General features: G+C 44.6%; 1 protein-coding gene across 4 annotated transcripts in view; it reads right to left on the minus strand.

Moving 5' to 3' along the window:
• Positions 1-20,869, minus strand: part of STEAP2 (STEAP2 metalloreductase) — a 32,409-nt gene that overhangs the window by 8,082 nt on the left and 3,458 nt on the right. For 3 of the 4 annotated variants that reach the window (XM_051852761.2, XM_051852759.2, XM_051852760.2), the window contains exons 2-4: positions 7,477-8,000; positions 4,438-4,965; positions 1,361-1,525 (exon numbers count right to left, since the gene is read on the minus strand). In XM_051852761.2, the coding sequence (XP_051708721.1) occupies positions 1,361-1,525; positions 4,438-4,965; positions 7,477-7,968 (1,185 nt within the window). In that variant the 5' untranslated portion in view covers positions 7,969-8,000. 4 annotated transcript variants of the gene reach the window in all.

Here is a 20,869-nt window from a genome sequence, read left to right on the forward strand (position 1 = left end):
CCCCCATGGGAGACCAGGAGGAAGCACCTGGCTCCTGGCTTCGGATCGGCGCAGTGCGCCGGCCATAGCAGCCATTTGGAGGGTGAACCAATGGCAAAGGAAGACCTTTCTCTTTCTCTCTCTCTCTCTCTCTCTCACTGTCTAATTCTCCCTGTCAAAAAAAAAAAAAAAAAATGCTTACTTTGAGAAATGGTCCAGGTTACAAAAAGTAATATTATATCAGTATAATGATGTAATGTCTAACTTCACAGGGGAAAATACCCACTCATTCAGGCAAAGTGATTGCAATTACTCATCTAAATTTGCAATGATAATTTGTACCTGTCTAGCACCTTTTATCAGAGAATTTTCAATTTCTTTTTACGTGTGATTAAACTGGTAGTTGGGAAAATATTCATTTTCTCTTCTTCAGAAAGGGAAAATGAGTTTAGACAAGGGTTATGTCCTGAATTTGAATGACATTTTTACGTGATTTTTTTTTTTAAAAGCTCAAACAGGCAAAGAAAGGAAACAGAAATATACTACAAAGGGACACCCATCTAGATGTTGTACTATAAACACTTTGCATATAACCAAGATATATATTTTGTGATATGTAAGTCAGGTCTAAGTTTGAGCTATATGTTTTTAAAATATGCAAACTAATTATATAGGTATTACTGGAGAAGGCGAAGGTTTAACTTACTGCAGTTCTGAACTCCTATACATCCGCATACGGCTGTTATAGTAAATGAATTACTAGCAGGAGTCCTAAGGCTGGCTGCTGCCATGTCCATGAACCTCGTCACCTGGCTTGACACTGCTTGTATTTGTGTGTAGTTTGTACACAGACTCACAGTTATTTAAAATGCTTGACTTACTTGTTCCCCACTTGAATTCAAATGAATGATTTTTCCTCTGGACAGATTAAGATGAGTCAAGACAAAAAATATGTTTTCCTTTATTTAGCCAATAATAAACTAACTTGGCAATTACTTTCTTTTTCTCTCTAAAATAACCTTTATCTTGCCTTTCAAATAAACAAGTAAATCTTAAGAAAAGAACCTGTATCTGCACATGTTCGGGGGTGCTGTCAGAGCCTTCAGGACACTGAGGATCATGTCTTGCACTGACGACACCGGCCTGGTTCTAAGCTGGCTTCCTGCCATGTGTTTCCCAAGCTGCATGCACAGATACAGCCCCCAAAGGCACTCTCTCTAGAGGGAGCACATTTTCTAAAACATTTTATTTCAGACTAGTTCTAAATTTCCAAATATACAGGAATTGTGAGACAGTAATGGCTCCAAGGAGCAGGTTTAAAATGCAGCTTAAGAAGGAACTCCATGCAGCCCCAGACCTCACCAAACAAAGCCACACACACCTGAATGAAACTGAATTCCCTCCAGTTGAGAGCGCTGCTCACGGAGGGGATGGAAGTGACCGCCAGCAGGGAAAGCAGGCCGAGGCTCATGATGCCGAAGGAGATGTACATTTCGATCCTCCAGACCTCCTCCTCGTTCCAGGAGTTCTCGATGTTGGCATGGACCTGATAAAGAAGGCGGATGTGAACGGCCACGATCTGCTGCTACAGTGACTGAGCACCGAGTTCCCCCTCCTTCACACACGAACACACTTGAGTTGTATTAATTCGACACTCCGGGGACCTCGTTACTGTTCAGAGTAGAAGGGAGAGGGGAGTTAAATGTCAGGACTCAGCCCTTCTGCTCATGTCATTGTATCTGTGATATCCTCCTGTTACAGGGAACCTGGAGTCCAAGACCATGAAATACCAAGAAGTGCTGGCAGTCACACTTGGGTTTGAGGTACTTTCACAAGCTGGTTTAAACTTGTTTGAATATACGGGGTACATTCTTGTCTTAATTCAGCTTAGAATTCAGGCAGGCAGTTTCTTTCTTTAAAAAAGTATTATTTACTATTTTTTAAAATGTGCTGAAGGGTTGGGGTAGAGAGAGAGAGGAGAGAATCTTCCATATGCTGGTTCACTCCCCAAATGCCCACAACAGCTCAGGCTAGACCAGGCCAAAAACCCCAGGAGCCTGGAACTCCCATCCCGGTCTCCCACGTGGTGGCGGGGACCCAAGAACTTCACTCACCGCAGGCTGCCTTCCAGGGTGCACAATGGCAGGAAGCTGGAACTGGAAGTAGAGCCAGGCACTCTGATACGGGAGCAGCGGCTTAACAGGCAGTGCGAGTGCCCACCCCCAGGCAGGAAGTTTCCGGACTACTTTTATAGCTTCCTGCCTCACCCAATTAATGTAGCTGAATTGATTTATCTCTTTCTTCTTACCTCCTCTTCTCAGGAAGCTGGGTTTTCTCTGAGGACAAAGCTCTATAAGGCAAATATTTACTTGAATTGGTATACAGCTGCTGTATTTGGATACAGTGTTTTTCCAAATGTGAAACAAGTTTAAGTACTAGAAGTTGCCTAGGTAGGTCAGGATGCCCCGGATGCTTGCAAAATGCAAAGTATTTTATGCGTTTGTTTTGCTGCAAGGTCCTTGGCTTTCATTGAGAAATGCTACACCAAAGAGCTTCAGGGAAATCCCTCACACTGTATTTGCAGAATGGGAATTACTGAGGAAAATCCGTTTACCCTTCCATGAAGGTATTTTTCCTGCTGCGTGGTAACAAGAGCCTTTTAAGTAATGGGGTCTCCTTTTTCATTGTTTCAGAAATCACCAAGCCAAACAGAGCTGTGTGCACACTCTGATATGTGTTTTCTACTCTTTTTATGTTGTTATTGGTTCTAATTTTATTGTCCATGTTTACTGACAGTTGTTTGATAATTTCGTGGACTGCCAATTATAAAACTACATTAAGATATATAATGCTGGAGCCGGTACTGTGGCATAGCCGCCACCTGCAGTGCCAGCATCCCATGAGTGCCTGTCTGAGACCCAGCTGCTCCACTTGCAATCCAGCTCTCTGCTATCGCCTGGGAAAGCAGTAGAAGATGGCCCAAGTCCTCAGGCCCCTGCACCTGCATGGGAAACCTAGAAGAAGCTCCTGGCTCCTGGTTTGAGATCGGCCCAGTTCTGGCCATTGTGGCCACTTGGATGGTGAACCAGCAGATGGAGAAGATCTCTCTCTCTAACTCTGTCTTTCAAATAAATAAATCTTTTTTAAAAAGTCTACCATATTAAAAAAAGATATATAATGCTGTTGTAACATAAATGATTAATGTTATCATTCAATGATAAAAGCAACCATTGCAATCATAACACTATGGAAAAAAAATAAAAATCAACATTTTATTTATTAAATTATATTCTGCAAAGCAAGAGATGGTAGCAGCTTCTAACCTGATGTTGACTTACCCAAATAATTCTTATTTTTTTATTAAAACTGTTTATATTTATTTGAGAAGCAGAGAGAGACAGCCAGAACTCCCATCTACTGGTTCACCCTTCTAAATGCCCACAATAGCCTTAATCTGGGGCTGAAGGCTGGGAGCTGGGGATTCAGTCCATGTCTCCCCTGTGAGTGGCAGAGACCCAACTACTTGAGCCATCATCACTGCAGACAGAAGAGAAGCCTAGTATCAATCTTTTTTTTTTTTTTTTGACAGGCAGAGTGGACAGTGAGAGAGAGAGAGAGAGACAGAGAGAAAGGTCTTCCTTTGCCGTTGGTTCACCCCACAATGGCCGCCACGACCGGCGCACTGCAGCCGGCGCACCGTGCTGATCCGATGGCAGGAGCCAGGTACTTATCCTGGTCTCCCATGGGGTGCAGGGCCCAAGCACTTGGGCCATCCTCCACTGCACTCCCGGGCCACAGCAGAGAGCTGGCCTGGAAGAGGGGCAACCGGGACAGAATCCGGTGTGCCGGCGCCGCAAGGCGGAGGATTAGCCTAGTGAGCCGTGGCGCCGGCCCTAGTATCAATCTTAAGCACTCTGATATGGGACACAGGCATCCTAACCAGCATCTTTTTTTTTTTCTTTCTTTCTTTCTTTTTTTTTTTTTTTTTTTTTAAAGATGGAGCTACAGAGAGAGGTAGAGACAGAGAGGTCTTCACTCCCCAGATGGCTGCAACAGCTGGAGCTGCGCAGATCCGAAGCCAGGAGCCAGGAGCCTCTTCTGGGTCTCCCATATGGGTTTAGGGGCCCAAGTACTTGGACCATCCTCCACTGTCTTCCCAGGCCACAGCAGAGAGCTGGATCAGAAGAGGAGCAGCCGGGACCAGAACCCATGCCCACATGGGATGCCGGTGCCTCAGGCCAGGGCCTTAACCCACTGCGCCAGAGCACTGACCTATAACCAGCATCTTAATGATAGGCCAAATCTCACCCTTAGCCAGAATACTATTCAGAGTACAGTTCTTTTCCTCCCTAAATAAACCAAAAGAAAACATGCATTAGGAGGTATGCACAACGTCACAGTCTGTACTAGCAAAGGCATTCACTGGCATCAGATGAGTAGCAAGCAGAAGCTCAGTACCTGCTGGTAAGCCATGTTGAGAAACAGGTATCTTTCTGACCGTCTCATTGGTAAGCAGAGGCTGTAGGCAACGTGGACAACAGTGAAGAAAAAACTTAGTAATCCGAGCTGTTTCCTGCACTGCAACCAGGTCTCCAGCCAAGGCGGAAATCTCCTGTACTTGGTGCCATAATAAAGTTGATAGGCAGCTGCCAGGAGCCCTGCTAGGTACACCAGCGACAGTAGGGTAATGGCAACGACAGGCAAGGTTTTATTCACAACCTCAACAGGGATCTTGTAAAAGTCACTCTGCTGATTTCTCGCATATGGGTGGATCACATCTCTGACAAAGGAGTAAAGGAAGAAAAACGTGGCCAGGCTTATGGCCACCACTACTGGCCCTCTCCAGAGGGTAAACAGTCGCAGGGGTAAATTTTCAATCTCCCTGGCAGATGATAAAGATCCCAAGTCAACGGGGATGAAATTCAATTGACGGGCAAGTTCAATGACCTGCTGTCGAGCCTGAATATTGTTGCTGCATATATAAACCTGCAGGAAGAACAAAAAGACTCATCATTAATGACTGTTGTGGTATGTGTTTGTTTTAATCTGAAAGATAAGTCAGAGTCACAGAGAGAGAGGTGGGTGGGGAGAGAGGGAGAGAGAGAGAGTGAGAGACAGAGAGAGAATCTTCCATCTGCTGGTTCATTCCCCAAATGGCTGCAACAGCCAGGGCTGTGCCAGGCCAAAGCCAGGAGCCAGGAGCTTCTTCTGGGTCTCCCACAGGGGAACTGGGACCCAAGCAATTGGGCCGTCCTCCACTGCTTTCCCAGGTGCATCAAAAGGAAGCTGGATCGGAAGTGGAGCAGCTGGGACACCAACCGGTGCCCACATGGGATGCTGGAGCTGCAGGCAGCGACTTTACCCACTACGCCAGGACACCAGCCCCTAATGATTGTTGTTTAAAATAATGGCAGTGGGCACGTGCTCCTCTCAATCTCATCACTTGTGACAGCCTTGAGTGATGCAAATGATTCAAGTTAAGGAGGGAAAGCATTTATTAGCCTATTATTAATAGATTAGAAATGGTGCCATAAAAACAAAAAAGTCCTTGTCACCTGGGGATGACATGGGGAAAAAAGTGGGACGATCCAGCTGCAACCTGGGATCCTCAGAGGAGAGTCCTGAGGAGCAGCGAGCCAGGTGGAAAGAAAGGTGGCGCTGTCTGGGTCGCAGGGCGAAGCCTCCCTTCCTGCGGTGCAGGTGGACTCTAAGCTGCTGGCTCTGCCTCTCTCCCTGAGGCTAACTCCCCTAGGAAAGCGGGGGGTGGTGGCTCTCCCTGCATTGGGGACAATCTTTGTTCTAGAATTACAGTGATTCTGCCTACGAAAGTGGTTGCAAGTGCTGCTCAGATACAGATACTCAGCAGGAGACAGGATGGACAGGGCCTCAGCAAGGAAAACCTCAACATTTTGCCATGATGTTGGGCAATGTGTCTGACACTTAGCTTTAGGCTTAGACACCAACTTGGCTGAGCATCCCTGAAAAACCATGGCCAGTTTCAGGTATATTATTTCATGGGTCCGTATATGGGCAAGAGAAAGATTGCTACAGAGTCTCCAAGAAATGTCTAGTAAAACAAACTCCTAAATATGTCCCTGAAGATGTTTGTATAAGGGCTCTGAAATACGCCACACTGAAATATCTGCATGCTAATCCTATTTACATAATGGGGATGATGCGGGGGCTCTTTGGTTTCTTAATCTTTACTAACATCAGCCAAAACGAATGACAAATCCTATACTATCATAAAAACATTCATGAACTTCTAAAATGGAAGTCCTTTAATGCCAAAGAAATAAGGAAAAATAATTTATGAGCGTTGTGACAACAGTAAACTTTTTTTTCATTTAGGAATAAAATGTCTATAGACTACAAAATTTTATAATAAATCTAAAAGGATGAATCAAACATTCAAAATAAGGACACCAGCACTTTGAGAATACAAATCAAACTACTAACATAGCTTATTTTGGATTTAATCATTGTTACTTAATTTTTATCTGTTAAACATTTTAAGCAATCACAAATGTAGATAAAGGATTAAATCCAGGCTTGTCTCACAGGTCCTGGCTGTATTTCACTTGTTCCATAGCTATTGATAAACTTCAGCAGAGATACAAAAGAAAAAAGAGTATACCAATAGCCTCCAGGAAAGTACAGGTTGTTTTGCTGGCCTTTGCAACAGATTTGACAATGAAATGGGTATCATGAGTCTGATGTACAGCACACAACACCACTAACTTCATATTCATGTTGTAGGGAATCTAATCCACTGTCTTTACAGACAGGAGTAATAAATGCAATTTATCATAGTGCTCAATTACAATGCATATATTTACAAGATTCTTAGGGCATCCTTTTTTATGTCTCATGGAAACACTCATATCACAAAGATACGGACAGCACTCGCCACCTGCTGTATTCTCAAGTAGAATTAGATAAAGTGCTACATAGATTTGCACGCTCAGAGGGAAGCTAAAAGACATCCAGCCTGTCTCTACTTGCACAGATTAAAATCTATCCTTAAAAAACTCCAACTGTACTTTTTAAAATCCTATGAATATTTTATCTATGTATAATAAAAAGGCTCTCATAAAGCATTCTTCTTGAGATTCATGTCTTGCTCGGAGGTGGAATACCGTGGGAACAAATTTTGGCAGGGAAGGGAGAGGGAGGAAAAGAGCAAGAAGAAAACAGGTTTGTTATTGTTTCTGTGTTTAGGGGAGCCAGGAGAGACCCAGTGCAAGGAACCTCATTATTCACTGGCCAGCACCACCTTGTCTTTAATTAACTGGCTGTGTCAGGGCAGACCACGTAACTTTCCTAACTTTCCTTGCTTTCCATATGGCTTTGAGAATGGAAATGACATGCATTTCCAGACACTCATATGTAGTTTACAAAACAATCACTGAAGGGAGTCAGAATTTGTTTTTAAATGTCTGGTATTTGTTTAACTATAAAACACCAGATGAGTAACGGTAAAATTTAAATACACACCTGACGGCTGGCGTCCTTAGGTCCTAACTGAAGGGCCCAAGCTGAGATAACATTGAATCCTTTGACAACCAAGGAATCTGGAAATAATGAAGCCAAATATTCAGCATTGGACTCCGGGTACTGGTTTATCCTCATGTTATTGCTCACGTCAATTAGGACTTTGCCCACGAGCAGGTGCCGCAGGTCCCACAGGGAGGTGTAATGTTCTCTATGTATAGCAACGAATATTATATTTGTTTTTGTGAGAGCATCTTCATGATGGGTGACATCTACCACGTGAGGAAAAAATTCAGAAGCAAACTTAGGATTTCTGCTTCCTATAACCACGTGATAGCCACATCTAATCAGTCGAATGGTCAGGGATTTGGCAAAATCCCCACTTCCTATCACTCCCACAGTGACCTTCCTTGCATCTTTGATGCCATTTATGCCATTAGGCAAAAAGGTTTCACTTAGGCTCTTCGGGCTTCCCATCATAGAGATGGATTCCATGGTACGACTCTTCCAAGATCACCGGGAATATCCTAGGACAGAGAACAAGAAGTGTCCATCAGTTATCTATTACCGAGCTTAAAAATGCTTGTAGTAATTTAGCGAGATTCCACATTTCTAGAGGTAAACTATTATCAAGGTACAATTTGCAACCTAAAAAAAAAAATCTCTAAATAGAAAAATTAACTGCCACAAAGACAATGAGCCAAAATGGGGCTTCTCCCATTTTAATGTATGCATGAATCACCTGGGAATCTTTTTTGTTGTTGTTGTTCTTTTTTCTATTATTTTTATTTTAGAAAGCTTTTATTTAATGAACACAAATTTCATAGGTACAGCTTTAGGAATATAGCAGTTCTTCCCCCTATACCTGCCCTCCCAACCCCACTCCTGTCCCACCTCCTACTCCCTCTCCCATCCCATTCTTCATTAAGATTCATTTTTAATTATCTTTGTATACAGAAGATCAACTCTATATTGAGTAAAGATTTCAACAGTTTTCACCCACACAGACACACAAAGTATAAAGTACTGTTTGAAGACAAGTTTTACAGTTAATTCTCATGTTACAACTCATTAAGGACAGAGATCCTTCATGGGAAGTAAGTGCACAGTGACTCCTGTTGTTGATTTAACAATCAACACTCTTATTTATGACATCAGTGATCACCTGAGGCTCTTGTCATGAACTGCCAAGGCTATGGAAGCCTTCTAAATCCACAAACTCGTCAGTATTTAGACAGAGTCATAAGCAAAGTGGAAGCTCTCTCCTCCCTTCAGCGAAAAGTACACTCTTCTTTGATGGCCCCTTCTTTCCATTGGGGTCTCACTCACAGAGATCCTTCATGTAGATCATTTTTTTGCCACAGTGTCTTGGCTTTCCATGCCTGAAATGCTCTTATGGGCTTTTAAGCCAGATCCAAATGCCTTGAGGGTTGATTCTGAGGTCAGAGTGCTGTTTTAGGTGCTTATCATTCTATGAGTCTGCTGTGTAGCCTGCTTCTGGGAATCTTATTACACAGTAGATTCTGGGCTGTTTGTCCTAGTGGCTAAGTCAACAGTTGGGATGCTCATGTCCGTATTGGAGTACCTGAGTTCCATTGCTGGTGCCAGCTCAGACAGTTGCGTCCCTGACACCCATGTGAGAGACTTGATTGAGTTCCCAACTCCTGACTTCAGCTTGGCCCCGCCCCAGCTGTTACAGGTCTGGCGAGGCTCAGGATTCTGCATTTCTAACAAAAGCAATGCTGTGCTGCTGCTCTACAGAGCCTTCTCTGAGCAGCAACAGGGTTCCTGGAGCAGAAAAGGAAGAGACTGAAGTCTACACCCAGAATGTTTCCAAATACAGCTGTAAGGAGTGTGATAACCCAGCATCTCAGCAGGTCAGAGGAAGCAGCAAACCAGATAAGAGGCACACAGAAGGACCCTGATACCAGGTGACATGGCACACAAGACCACTAAGACGATACACTGTTTAAAAAGAGAACTCTAAATCAAAACTATAGTCATTTGTGGTGTGGTCCACAAACTCTCCCATGCACACTACTGGCTTTAAAATAGCTCATAAAAATGAACCCTTGGGGCTGGCCTTGTACTGTAGCGGGTTAAGCTGTCGTCTGCAATGCTGGCATCCCATAAGGGTGTCAGTTCGAGTCCCAGTTGCTCCATTTCCAACCCGGCTCCCTATGTATATGCCTGGAAAAGCAGTGGAAGATGGCCTAAGTCCTTGGGCCTCTGTATCCATGTGGGAGACCCATATGGCTTCTGACTTTGGCATGGCCCAGCCCTAGTTGTCGCAGCTATTTGGGGATTAAACTAATGGATGAAAAATACTCTGTCTCTTCTCTTCCTCTCTCTGTAGCTCTGCCTTTTAAATAAATAAATATTTTAAAAATTGACCTCTGCTAGTTTAATAAAATTATATTTAATGAAAATATTTTAACTATATTTTAAGAAAATGATATTTTTGGTATAATTTAAGAAATGATATTTTAAGAAACATAAGCATCAGGGCCGGTGTTGGTGCACAATAGGTTTAAGCCACTACTTGCGATGCCAGCATCCCATATGGGCACTGATATGAATCCTGGCTACTCCACTTTGGCTCTGGCTCCCTGCTGATATGCCTGGGAAAGTAGCAGATGATGGCCCAAGTGCTTGGACTCATGTGGGAGACCCAGATAAGAGTTCCTGGTTTCAGGCTTCAGCCTGGACCAGCCCCAGCTGCAGTGTCCATTTGGGGAGTGACCCACTGGATGGAAGATTGATTGATCTCTCTCTCCCTCTCCTCTCTCTCTCTCTGTCACTCTGCCTTTCAAATAAATAAATAAATATTTTTTAAAGTAGAAAAGAAACATGGGTATCAAAATATAGCAAAGGATTAATTAAATACCATAGACTTCTATCCTTCACCCTGAATCCTATGACTTACTGAGAAAGATAGCTTCCCTACGGCAAAGGAGTTAGCAATGTGTTCACAGTCTTAAATTATACAGCACTTGTGAAATCGTTTTTTTGCCCTTTCATTTGTTGGCTACAAAGCCCATGATGCAGCAATTCTTCCTGGAAAATGTTGTCAAGTTATTTTTTATTAAGTGACTAACATCTGAAAGGTTCCTATTTGTATAACTTTCTCAAGAAAGTTCACATCTGTATAACCTTGTCAGACGGCCATGAATCAGTGTCACAAACGGGTCTAAACGAAAAATACTCCTCCATTCCACCATTGCACAATTTCTTTTATGTTAACACCAGATGTGGACAACTTCAGAAGGTTAATGAGTTTTACAGGCACTGCTGGAATGTTTTACAAGCATGTTTTGTAGGTCTGTACTAAATGAAACCCCAAATTACTGGAGTCATGAAAATTCAACTTTTTACCCTAGAAATGGATCACATTCAATAACTGAAAACATCCATAAATCAAACTTGAAAGACATTACTGTCGGTACTATCATCTAGTTCTTCCACAGCACACACTGTTTCAGTTCAGCCTAGTGTTCTGCAGACACTGACTGACTGGATCTGCACAACCACCCTTGAGACAGGTGCTAACTTTGTCATGTCAATTTTGCAGAAGAGGAAGAGAAGGGAGGAAGCCCAGATCAGAACCCAGGCAGTCCAGCCAAGACAGGTGTCATCTGGGTGGATGTGAGAGATCTAAGAAAGGTTTTTTGGGGGTAGTGACAAAGGGATGGGTGTGACAGTCTGAACATGACTCGACTCCCCAACTCACACATGTTTCAACTCCAGAGTCTTATGTTAATGGTGCTAACCGGGTGGAGGCTTGGCTCAATGATAGGAGGAGGATCTGAAGCTCTGTAACGCCCACCCATCCCCCTCCAGCAGCAGGTGCAGGGGCGCACAGGCCCCTCGGTAGGGCTGGGCCTTCAGAATCCCCAAGGTGACTCAAACAACAGTGTGGCCAGCGTGGAGCCAAGCAGGACTCCCTGGTAGCATGGCCACTCCAGGGGGCAGTGGCCAGCACAGCCACAGGGAGAGCTTGGTGGGCCAATGTGTGGGCCCCTCGCTGGGCTGAGCTGGCATCCAGAGCTCCTCCTGGGGCAAGCATGTGCTTTCCTGTAGTTGCAGAGGGAAATAAAAAAAAAAAAAAAAAAAACAAAAAAAAAAAACGGGGCAGGGGGAGGGGAAGGGTGGGCCTTAGGGATGGGATTGAATTGGACTGGGTTGCTAAGATGGGGCCCTGTGATCAAACCATGGTGGCTTTCAACCAGGGACCACTTGGATGGATGTGTGTGCTCCCTGTCTCTGTGCTTCCAGGCTGGCCACGTGACTGTTCCTCCCCCACACACTCCATCTGCCAGCCTCCACCCTCATTGGACACCAGACAAATGGGGTGCTTGCTCTTGGACTGTGAACCTCCAAAAGCGAGCTGACATCAACCTTTCCTTTATAAGTTACTTCCTCTCAGGTGTTTGAGTCGTGAATGAAAAGCTAATAGTGTGGGAAGGTTATGGCTGTACTCGTAACAGCGTACACTGCTTCTTCTTCGGTCATTCCATGGCTTCTCAGCTTTACCTAGTGATCTAATGTCTAATTTAGGAACTGGGAACAGAGAAAACTGATTTGAGGATCGACTGCCCATTTTATTTCACACCTTTCAGGACAGAAGAAGTGCTATACATCTGCTTTCCCCTAAGAGTGGTACCATGTACCAGGGTAGTACCAAACCATCAGCATCATCTTGGAGATACTACTGACTGTCTTCAGGACCAGGGGCAGTAAAAGGAACCAGAAATAATGGAATTAATGTTCATTTCCTTTGAATCTTAAGGATGAAGTGACCAACACTTAGATGCTATGTATTATCTAGGGGTGAAAAAGGTCACTAGATTAACACAAAGAGCTCATGGCCTTTATAGCACAGTCCTGAGTTCTTCTAAGTATACCCTGAATCATCTACCAAAGTAAAAGAACTACCAAACCTTTAAGTCTAACAATGAGGATGATCAATGTCTTTTCAAGCTACAAACACAAATATGTTACCTGATTACCTTAAAAAGTAAGTCAAATCCCTTCTGTAAATAAGAATATGAACAGGTAAAAAATACATTAGGATCTTATAATATCACCATGAGTCCCTTGTAATGGCACATATTTGATACATTTTAATGGGCGACTCTGGTCTAACATGTGTGAGATTTCCAAGGGCAAGTTCTAACCAAACCCTTTAATAGTGTGGCTATGGCTACAAACAGAAGTTGGCCTAATAAATGACTCTTTTCATGACAGTTTTAAGGTATGTATGTAAAAGCACCCAATAGAGAAAGGGAAACAGAGACAGGGAAAATGAGAGCCAGCAAGCAAGAGAGAAACAGCTGCAATTCTGTTATGGATCTGGAAGATGGCAGGCATTTAACACCATATGCTTGTGTGCCTTTTCATAATTCAGAGTTTTCAAATATAATATTCCCTTAATTCTGAAATGGTTTGGAGTAGAGATTATGCCTATCTTAGAGTCAGGGAGACACTCAGAACTTGAGTGATTTGCCTATTACAGTGCAGTTTGTGGTGACACAGCAGGACTCAAATACAAGTCTTCCAATCTTGCTTATGTGTCTCCCTTATGGGGAATACTAAAACTTGCAGTGTCTACCTTATACGGAGAATATTCAAACTGTGTAGCATCTCCAAATGTCACTCACAATGCTTTCTAAAAATGATACTATCTGTAATTAAACTATGGCCCACAGCTTAGAGTAGTCGTAGATATATCCAGAGGTGTACATTTGGAAATTTTAGTTATAAAACACATTTTAATATGGTGGAAATAACCCCTCCTTTTGGATCAAAACCAACAAATGACCTATATTTATTAATACTATGAAACAAAACGTGATTGGCTGCTGTGTAACTATGAAAGAAACCTGGACAGCAACTCTCATGTCTTCTGTAGTCTCTGCAGACACTATGAAGATGCATACTGTTTTAGAGGGCGAGAAAGGAAAAAGGCCTAGAAGTGTGTCCATGTCCTCTTAGTTTCACCCATATCTAGGACAAAGAGCTATGGGTGATCATCTGGTGCTGAGACACTGGGGCAAATTAGCCTCAATTTGTAATTTGCTAACCTAGTCTTGTTGGATCATTTAGTTACCAGCTGAGCTGAAGTTAACATCACGGTATTCATGTGGGGAACAAAAGGGTCATAAAAATGAATGATGTTGGCCAGTGCTGCGGCTCACTGGGCTAATCCTCCACCTGCGGCGCTGGCACCCCGGGTTCTAGTCCCGGTTGGGGCGCTGGTTCTGTCCTGGTTGCTCCTCTTCCAGTCCAGCTCTCTGCTGTGGCCCAGGAGGGCAGTGGAGGATGGACCAAGTGCTTGGGCCCTGCACCTGCCTGGGAGACCAGGAGGAAGCACCTGGCTCCTGCTTTCGGATCAGTGCAGTGCATGGGCTGTAGCAGCCATTTGGGGGGTGAACCAATGGAAGGAAGACATTTCTCTCTGTCTCTCTCTCTCACTATCTAACTCTGCCTGTCCAAAAAAAAAAAAAAATAAATAAATAAAATAAAATAAAAGAATGATGTCAGGGTCAGCATTATGGCGAGTGGGTTAAGCCACCGCCTGCAAAGCCGGCATCCCATGTGAGCTCTGGTTTGAGTCCCTGCTGCTTCACCTCTAATTCAGCTCCCTGCTAACGGCCTGGGAAAGCAGCAGAAGATGGCCCAAGCGCTTGGGCCCCTGCCACCCATCTTGGAGACCCTCACGGAGTTCCAGGTTCCTGGCTTTGGCCTGGCCCAATCCTGGCTGTTGTGGCCACTTACGGAGTGAACCAGCAGATGGAAGATCTCTCTGTCTCCTTCTCTCTGTAACTCTGCCTTTCAAATAAATAAATTGTCTAAAAAAAGATTTCTGTGTGATTAAAAGAAGAATAATGTCAACATCTGAAGGAAGTTTATCTATTTACGAAAAAGAATAGTAGAAACACACGAACTTTGTCAGTAACAAGGAATGCAGCAACAATAATCTAACAGCGGATCTACCCTCTGTGGCCCAACAGGAATGCAGTCAGATCACTGTGTGCTTTGTGTCTAAGAGATAAAAGGCGGAAGAAGACACAGTGCTCACACCGATGTAATTTACATTCCAGTAGGGAGAGACAGGATGTACTTATATTAAAAAGTGCAATAAAATCTTCTCATCCCCTTAAAATTAAGAGCTAGATTGTATGATCAGAGAATACTCTAGAAAGTCAGCGAAGAGATAATTTTTCACAGTGTGTTTCCTTACCCCAAGCCATCGTTTGTGTGTGTGTGTGTATGTAAGAAAACTAGTAGGGGCCGGCACTGTGGTGTAGCAGGTAAAGCCGCTGCCTGCAGTGCCAGCATCCCGTGGGCACCGGTGGGCGCCGGTTCAGGTCCTAGCTGCTCCACTTCTGATCCAGCTCTCTGCTGTGGCCTGGGAAAGCAGCAGAAGATGGCCCAAGTCCTTGGGCTCCTGAGCTTGCGTGGGAGATCTGGAAGAAGCTCCTGGCTCCTGGCTGTTGCAGCCAATTGGGGGGTGAACCAATAGATGGAGGACCTCTCTCTCTCTCTCTGCCTCTCCTTCTCTCTTTCTATAACTTTCAAATAAATAAATAAATCTTCAAAAAAAATTAGCAAAGACATTTGCAAAACAATCTCTAATTTGCACAGAATTTCTTCAAATCAATTTGATGACACTTTAGTACAAATTCACCTAGCTTAAAATTAGAAGATCCTTAAATAATGTGAATTTTTGTGTGACCTCACCTTAAGGAGTGTTTGGGCACTGGTTCTTAAATAGTAAATATATGGATAGAGCCAGGAGTTTGCTGTAGCAGTTCAGCCACCACTTTGGGACGCCCGTAGCCCATGTAGGGGTGCCTGGTTTCGAGTCCCGGCTCCGCTCCAGCTTCCAGCTTCCTGCTAATGTGCACCCTTGGAGGCAGCTGCTGCAGCCATCTGTGGACTGAACCGGTGGATGAGAGATCTCTGCCTGTCTCTGTCTCTCCCTGCCTTTCCACACACACACATACACACACGGGTAGAGTAGGGGGCTTTTCATTAAAATTATTCAACTTAAAAGAACTGTCCTGTCCTCTGAGAGCATGTCTTTCCTCCTTGTAGGGGTCAGGGTCCTTTCTCATAAAATGATGGTGACAGTCCCCGTGTGTCTGAGTTGGCCATCCCGCATGGATTCTTTCCTATGTTCTCTTTTACTCATCTGCAAGTCTGAGGACCTCTGCCCTCACAGGTGGTAGAAGCCCTCTCTCTGAAACTGTTCCTTCAGCCGCTGGACAGGTTGGGGGGGGGCACCGAGGACCCTTGCCCCCAGCCCTGACACTGGATATGTGCGCTTAATGACATCCAAGAACAGGGCCACATTCTGAGGCGAAGTGTCAAAAATCCTAGTCGGGTTTTTTACAAACATCTATTGTCATTTATTTGAAAGGCAGAGTGGCAGAGAGAGGGGGAAAGACAGAAGTATTTTCCATCTGCTGTCTCACTCCAAAACGGCTAATGACAGCTGGGGCTGGGTCAGGCCAAAGCTAGGAGTCAGGAACGCCATCGGGTCTCCCACATGGGTGGCAGGGGTCCAGGTACCTGGAGTGTCTCCTGCAGCTTTCCTAGGTGCGTTAGGAAGCTGGATCTGATGCATGGAGTAGCAGGGACTTGAACTGGCGCTCTGATACCGGATGCCAGCTGAAATGTGGCAGCTTAACCCCTCCCCTCCCCAAACTGGATCTTCTATAACTAGATGTTGACTGTTACCATCACACTTTGGATTAAAATAGCCCCTAAATTCTCTTGGAATTAAAATAGACAAAATCTAACACTTTATATCTATGACAACAAGAGAGAAAAGTGGAGTTTTGTTTTGGAGTTTTTGTTTTTTTTTGGGAATTCTTACTTATTTTTATTTGAGAGGGAGGAAGGGAAAGAGAGGAATGGGGAAGGGGAGGGGGAGAGGGAGGGACAGGGAAGGGATAGGGAGAGAATAGGTAGACAGGGTCTCCCATCCATTGCTTTACTCCCCAAATGCCTGCAAAGGCAGGGGGTGGGGCTGAAGCCAGGAACTCGCTCTAGGTCTTCCACATGGGAGGAAGACTTGAGCCATCACCGCTGCCTCCCAGGGTCTGCATCAGCAGGGAGCTAGAGTCAGGAAGAGACAGAGACAGGCAGAGATCTCTCATCCACCGGTTCAGTCCACGCTGGGATGGGATGCAGATGTCTTAACACCTGCCCCTGGAAAGCCTTCAGCCCTTTAGAAAGTCCTGCAAGCAAAACTGCAATTCTCCCTGAAGGTAGGAATGTGATTTTCCAATGCAGTCCCTGGGCTGGCAGCATCAGCAAAACCTGGAACTTGCTCCAGGTGCGAATCTGCAGGCCCCACTCAGCCTTCCTCGGTCAGAACCCTACAGGTGGAGCCAAGAAACCTGTGTTTTAACAACCCCTCGGGGCCGGCGCCGCAGCTCACTAGGCTAATCCTCCGCCTAGCGGCACCGGCACACCGGGTTCTAGTCCCGGTTGGGGCGCCGGATTCTGTCCCGGTTGCCCCTCTTCCAGGCCAGCTCTCTGCTGTGGCCAGGGAGTGCAGTGGAGGATGGCCCAAGTGCTTGGGCCCTGCACCCCATGGGAGACCAGGAGAAGTACCTGGCTCCTACCATCGGATCAGCGCCGTGCACCGGCCGTGGCGGCCATTGGAGGGTGAACCAACGGCAGAGGAAGACCTGTCTCTCTCTCACTGTCCACTCTGCCTGTCAAAAAAACAAAAACAAAACAAAACAAAAAACCCTCGAGGTGATTCCATGCAGGTCAAGCTTTGGGAACAACTGCCCTGGTGTACTGCAGTCTGGCCGGTATTTACTGCTTGTTTTTACATTAAAATCCATTTACTTCAGATTATTAAACTGTTTCCCTCAGCTGAAAATCATTCTCCAATAATTAGGAGTGAACAGTAGTTTTATTAAAATATGAGCTTATTCTTTGAAATTCAATTTATAAACTGCAGCAATTACAAATAACTTATTGATAGTTCATGCTCAGTATGAGTGTGCTGGTTCATGTTTTATAGCACCAAGCAAGGAACTATCAGGAAAGAAATAATAAAGCATTACAGCTAAAGTCGACTAAATCCAAGCTTCCAAACTCAACTAGAATTTTGATGAGGAAATTTCAAAATAACAAGTAATTTCCAAGTTATTACCTAGGTTCAATATGTATTCAATACGTACATTTAGGTGTGATTTATGGCATCTCTAGACCCTAAATCACCAAACCAAAATTGTTTATGTTTATTACATTCCACTTACTAGGACAGGAATGCAGTCTGGTTCATAATTACGAAGAGATTCAATAAAAAGCCTTTCTGATTAAATCTAGGTTAGTCCAGAATTTCACTTAACTTGTTTCCCCCAAGGATTTCAGTTAATAAAATGTTAGGATCCTCTTCAATAAATTAAAACAACCACACCTCAATGCCGCCTCACTCATGGTTCTTCTATTTTGGGGGCAGAGACTGGTGTGTCCGTCCGCCCCTCTACAAGTGCAGCCTGCTGTCTCAAGCAGAACTGTGTGCCCTGCGCATCCCTGGCCTTCCTCAACGTGGCAAATTAACATGACCAGAAAGTATGTCCAAAATGAAGCAGGGCACAGCACGTCCTAGCAGGGCTCAGGTAACTTCCCCCTCAGATAACCTTGCTGCAGATGGAACTATGTTTACTGGCCAGCAAACTCAAGTTCTCTGTGTTGCACCCATTTCTCTGTAAAGAGTGCTACGTAAGGCCTGGCACTCTGGCCTCAATGCAAGTCCACTTCCCTATCCCATCGCCTTACCAATTAATAGGTTACATGTGCCTGAGGCACCAGGGCTCACAGAGTGCTGTCAGCTGTAAGGATCTCTGGTGACTGACAGTCTAGGAATCAGTCCATCACCAAAGGTCATAATGATATTAATCATCCAACCATCCATCCATCCACCATTCACCTAGCCAACATCTCACTGAGCTCTATCCACCAGGCATTCAGCTAGTGCTGATACACCAATTACATAAAACAAGCCTTGGCTTCCTGGTTATCTAATCAATACGATGAAATTATGAACATTAAAGTGTACATAGCAACTTAAAAAACTTTAATGAGGTATGATTTACACATAAAATTTACCTATTTTAGCTATAAAAACTAATGACTTGCAGCAAATTTACCAAGTTATACAACCATCACCACATTTTACTTTTAGAATACTGTCATTCATAGTAACTGTTACTGCTCATAATTTAAAAAAAAATGGCCAAGGATAAATTCTCCTTTTCTTACAAAATGATTCTACTTCCTTCCAGCCAGTGACCTGAGTTTGAGGGATTTGGCTTCAGCCAAGGGTAGCAACAGAGAGTCCTTGTGTTTCAGCAGGTGGGGAGGCAAAGCTGCAATCACAGAGCTGCCCCCCCACCCCCAAGTCACAGACGGCGATTAAAGCAATGATTCTCTCTCTCTCTCTCTCTCTCTCTCTCTCTCTCTTTTTTTTTTTTTTGACAGGCAGAGTGGACAGTGAGAGAGAGAGATAGAGAGAAAGGTCTTCCTTTGCCGTTGGTTCACCCTCCAATGGCCGCACCGCGCTGATCCGAAGGCAGGAGCCAGGTGCTTCTCCTGGTCTCCCATGCAGGTGCAGGGCCCAAGCACTTGGGCCATCCTCCACTGCCCTCCCTGGCCACAGCAGAGAGCTGGCCTGGAAGAGGGGCAACCGGGACAGAATCCGGCGCCCCAACCGGGACTAGAACCCGGTGGCCGGCGCCGCAAGGCGGAGGATTAGCCTAGTGAGCCGTGGCGCCGGCCCAGCAATGATTCTCAACCTCAAGTGCACACTGAAAAGCCCTGGGAGCTCCAGTACAGTGATCCCTGCTCACTGCTCCTCCACCCTGGTTTCTATTTATTTACCATAGGGTTCAGCCAGGACATTAGGATTTTTTTTTTAACAATCTTCACTTGTTTTGATTGGCATTCATGATTGAAAACAACTCTCAAAAGACCCAGGATCCAATTTAATATTATTTTGATATTTGGAGATAGCAGATGTGGTTTTCTGACTCCTGTGTGCATTTTACATCATGTTTTGCAATAATGAAAAATGACACTTGCAAGAGTGAAATCGTTGCCCTTGAGTACAAGAAGCTGTAGACCATGTGTGCAGTCCACTTCCCTCTCCCACTCAGACAGGAACTGAATCAGAAGGTCCACTCCCGGTTTGTAATTTCCTTACTTCCCTAGTGGGAAGGACAATGTCATTCCTTCACATGTGTCATCCCACCACACAGCACATTTTGTTCCTGCTGTTTTACAACACTCAGAATTCAAGATGTGCCGATGATAACTCTCTTCCTTCTGTCCTATCAGGGCCTGCTCTCCCCAGTTCCAGGCATGATGGCCCTGCTGACCTAGCAGATCAGAGTCGGCAGGTGAACTGTCTCACTCTAGAACAGCACTTGTCAAGGTCAATGCAAGCAGCATCACCCGAGGGTCGTGCTAAAATGCACATTCAGAGCCTGAGCTGGAAGGCAGAGGATTCTGTACTTCTACCAACTCCCACCTGATGCCTGCAGAACTGGTTCATGGGCCACACTTTGACTAACAAAGTTCTGCCGTCTCTCTACCTTTTCATTGGATGGTTTTCACAGGTAATCCACATTATGTAATGATAAAATCATGTCATTTTTAGAAAGCTTTGGTTTGGGGATTTCAAGGTAAAGCGACAGGTATAGCCTCCTGAAGTCACCTTGATTCTCTTTCTCCAAGTCTCAGTTTTCTTTCTTGAATGAGAAATAAAAAGATGGCATTTAACTCCTGTGGGCCTTTCCAACACAAGGATTCTGGTTTCTAAGTCTTGAAGCTACTTAGTAGTGGTGTGTCACCACTCTACATTTAACACTTCAACCTTTAACAGCCCCATCTAAAAACAATTTAAGTAGCTCACGACTCCCTGAAATTTCAAGGACCCTCTTCTCTTGGATAAACTTTCGACTTGCTCTAAGTATCCAATGCATGGGAGTGCGTTATCAAGGTGAAAAAAGCCTCAATTATGCTCAGCTACACAGCCTCCTAAGGCTCTCAAGGTTAGACGGACTTCCTGGACATTCCTCCAGCTGAACAGCAGCTGTGGTGCTAGATTATATTAGAAACAGATTCTTATTTGTTTCACTCATAAACATCTAGGGCATTAATCATTAGATGAGGTATCTCGGTAATTGCTTCTTGGCCTTTTGGCTGAGATCAAGTGAAGGACTCAGAGCTGTCCTCAGACTTCTCGATGACACAACCGACCTGCTGACGTGTACAGGTTATCCAGAAAATGAAATCCCCCAGGGACGTGAGCCGAGGGGACTGTACTCTTGAATTAGCAAGCCCACATCCGAACCTTCTTCTCCTT

The sequence above is a fragment of the Oryctolagus cuniculus genome, chromosome 16, assembly GCF_964237555.1.
Source record: "Oryctolagus cuniculus chromosome 16, mOryCun1.1, whole genome shotgun sequence".
In the NCBI taxonomy this organism is placed as follows: Eukaryota; Metazoa; Chordata; class Mammalia; order Lagomorpha; family Leporidae; genus Oryctolagus; species Oryctolagus cuniculus.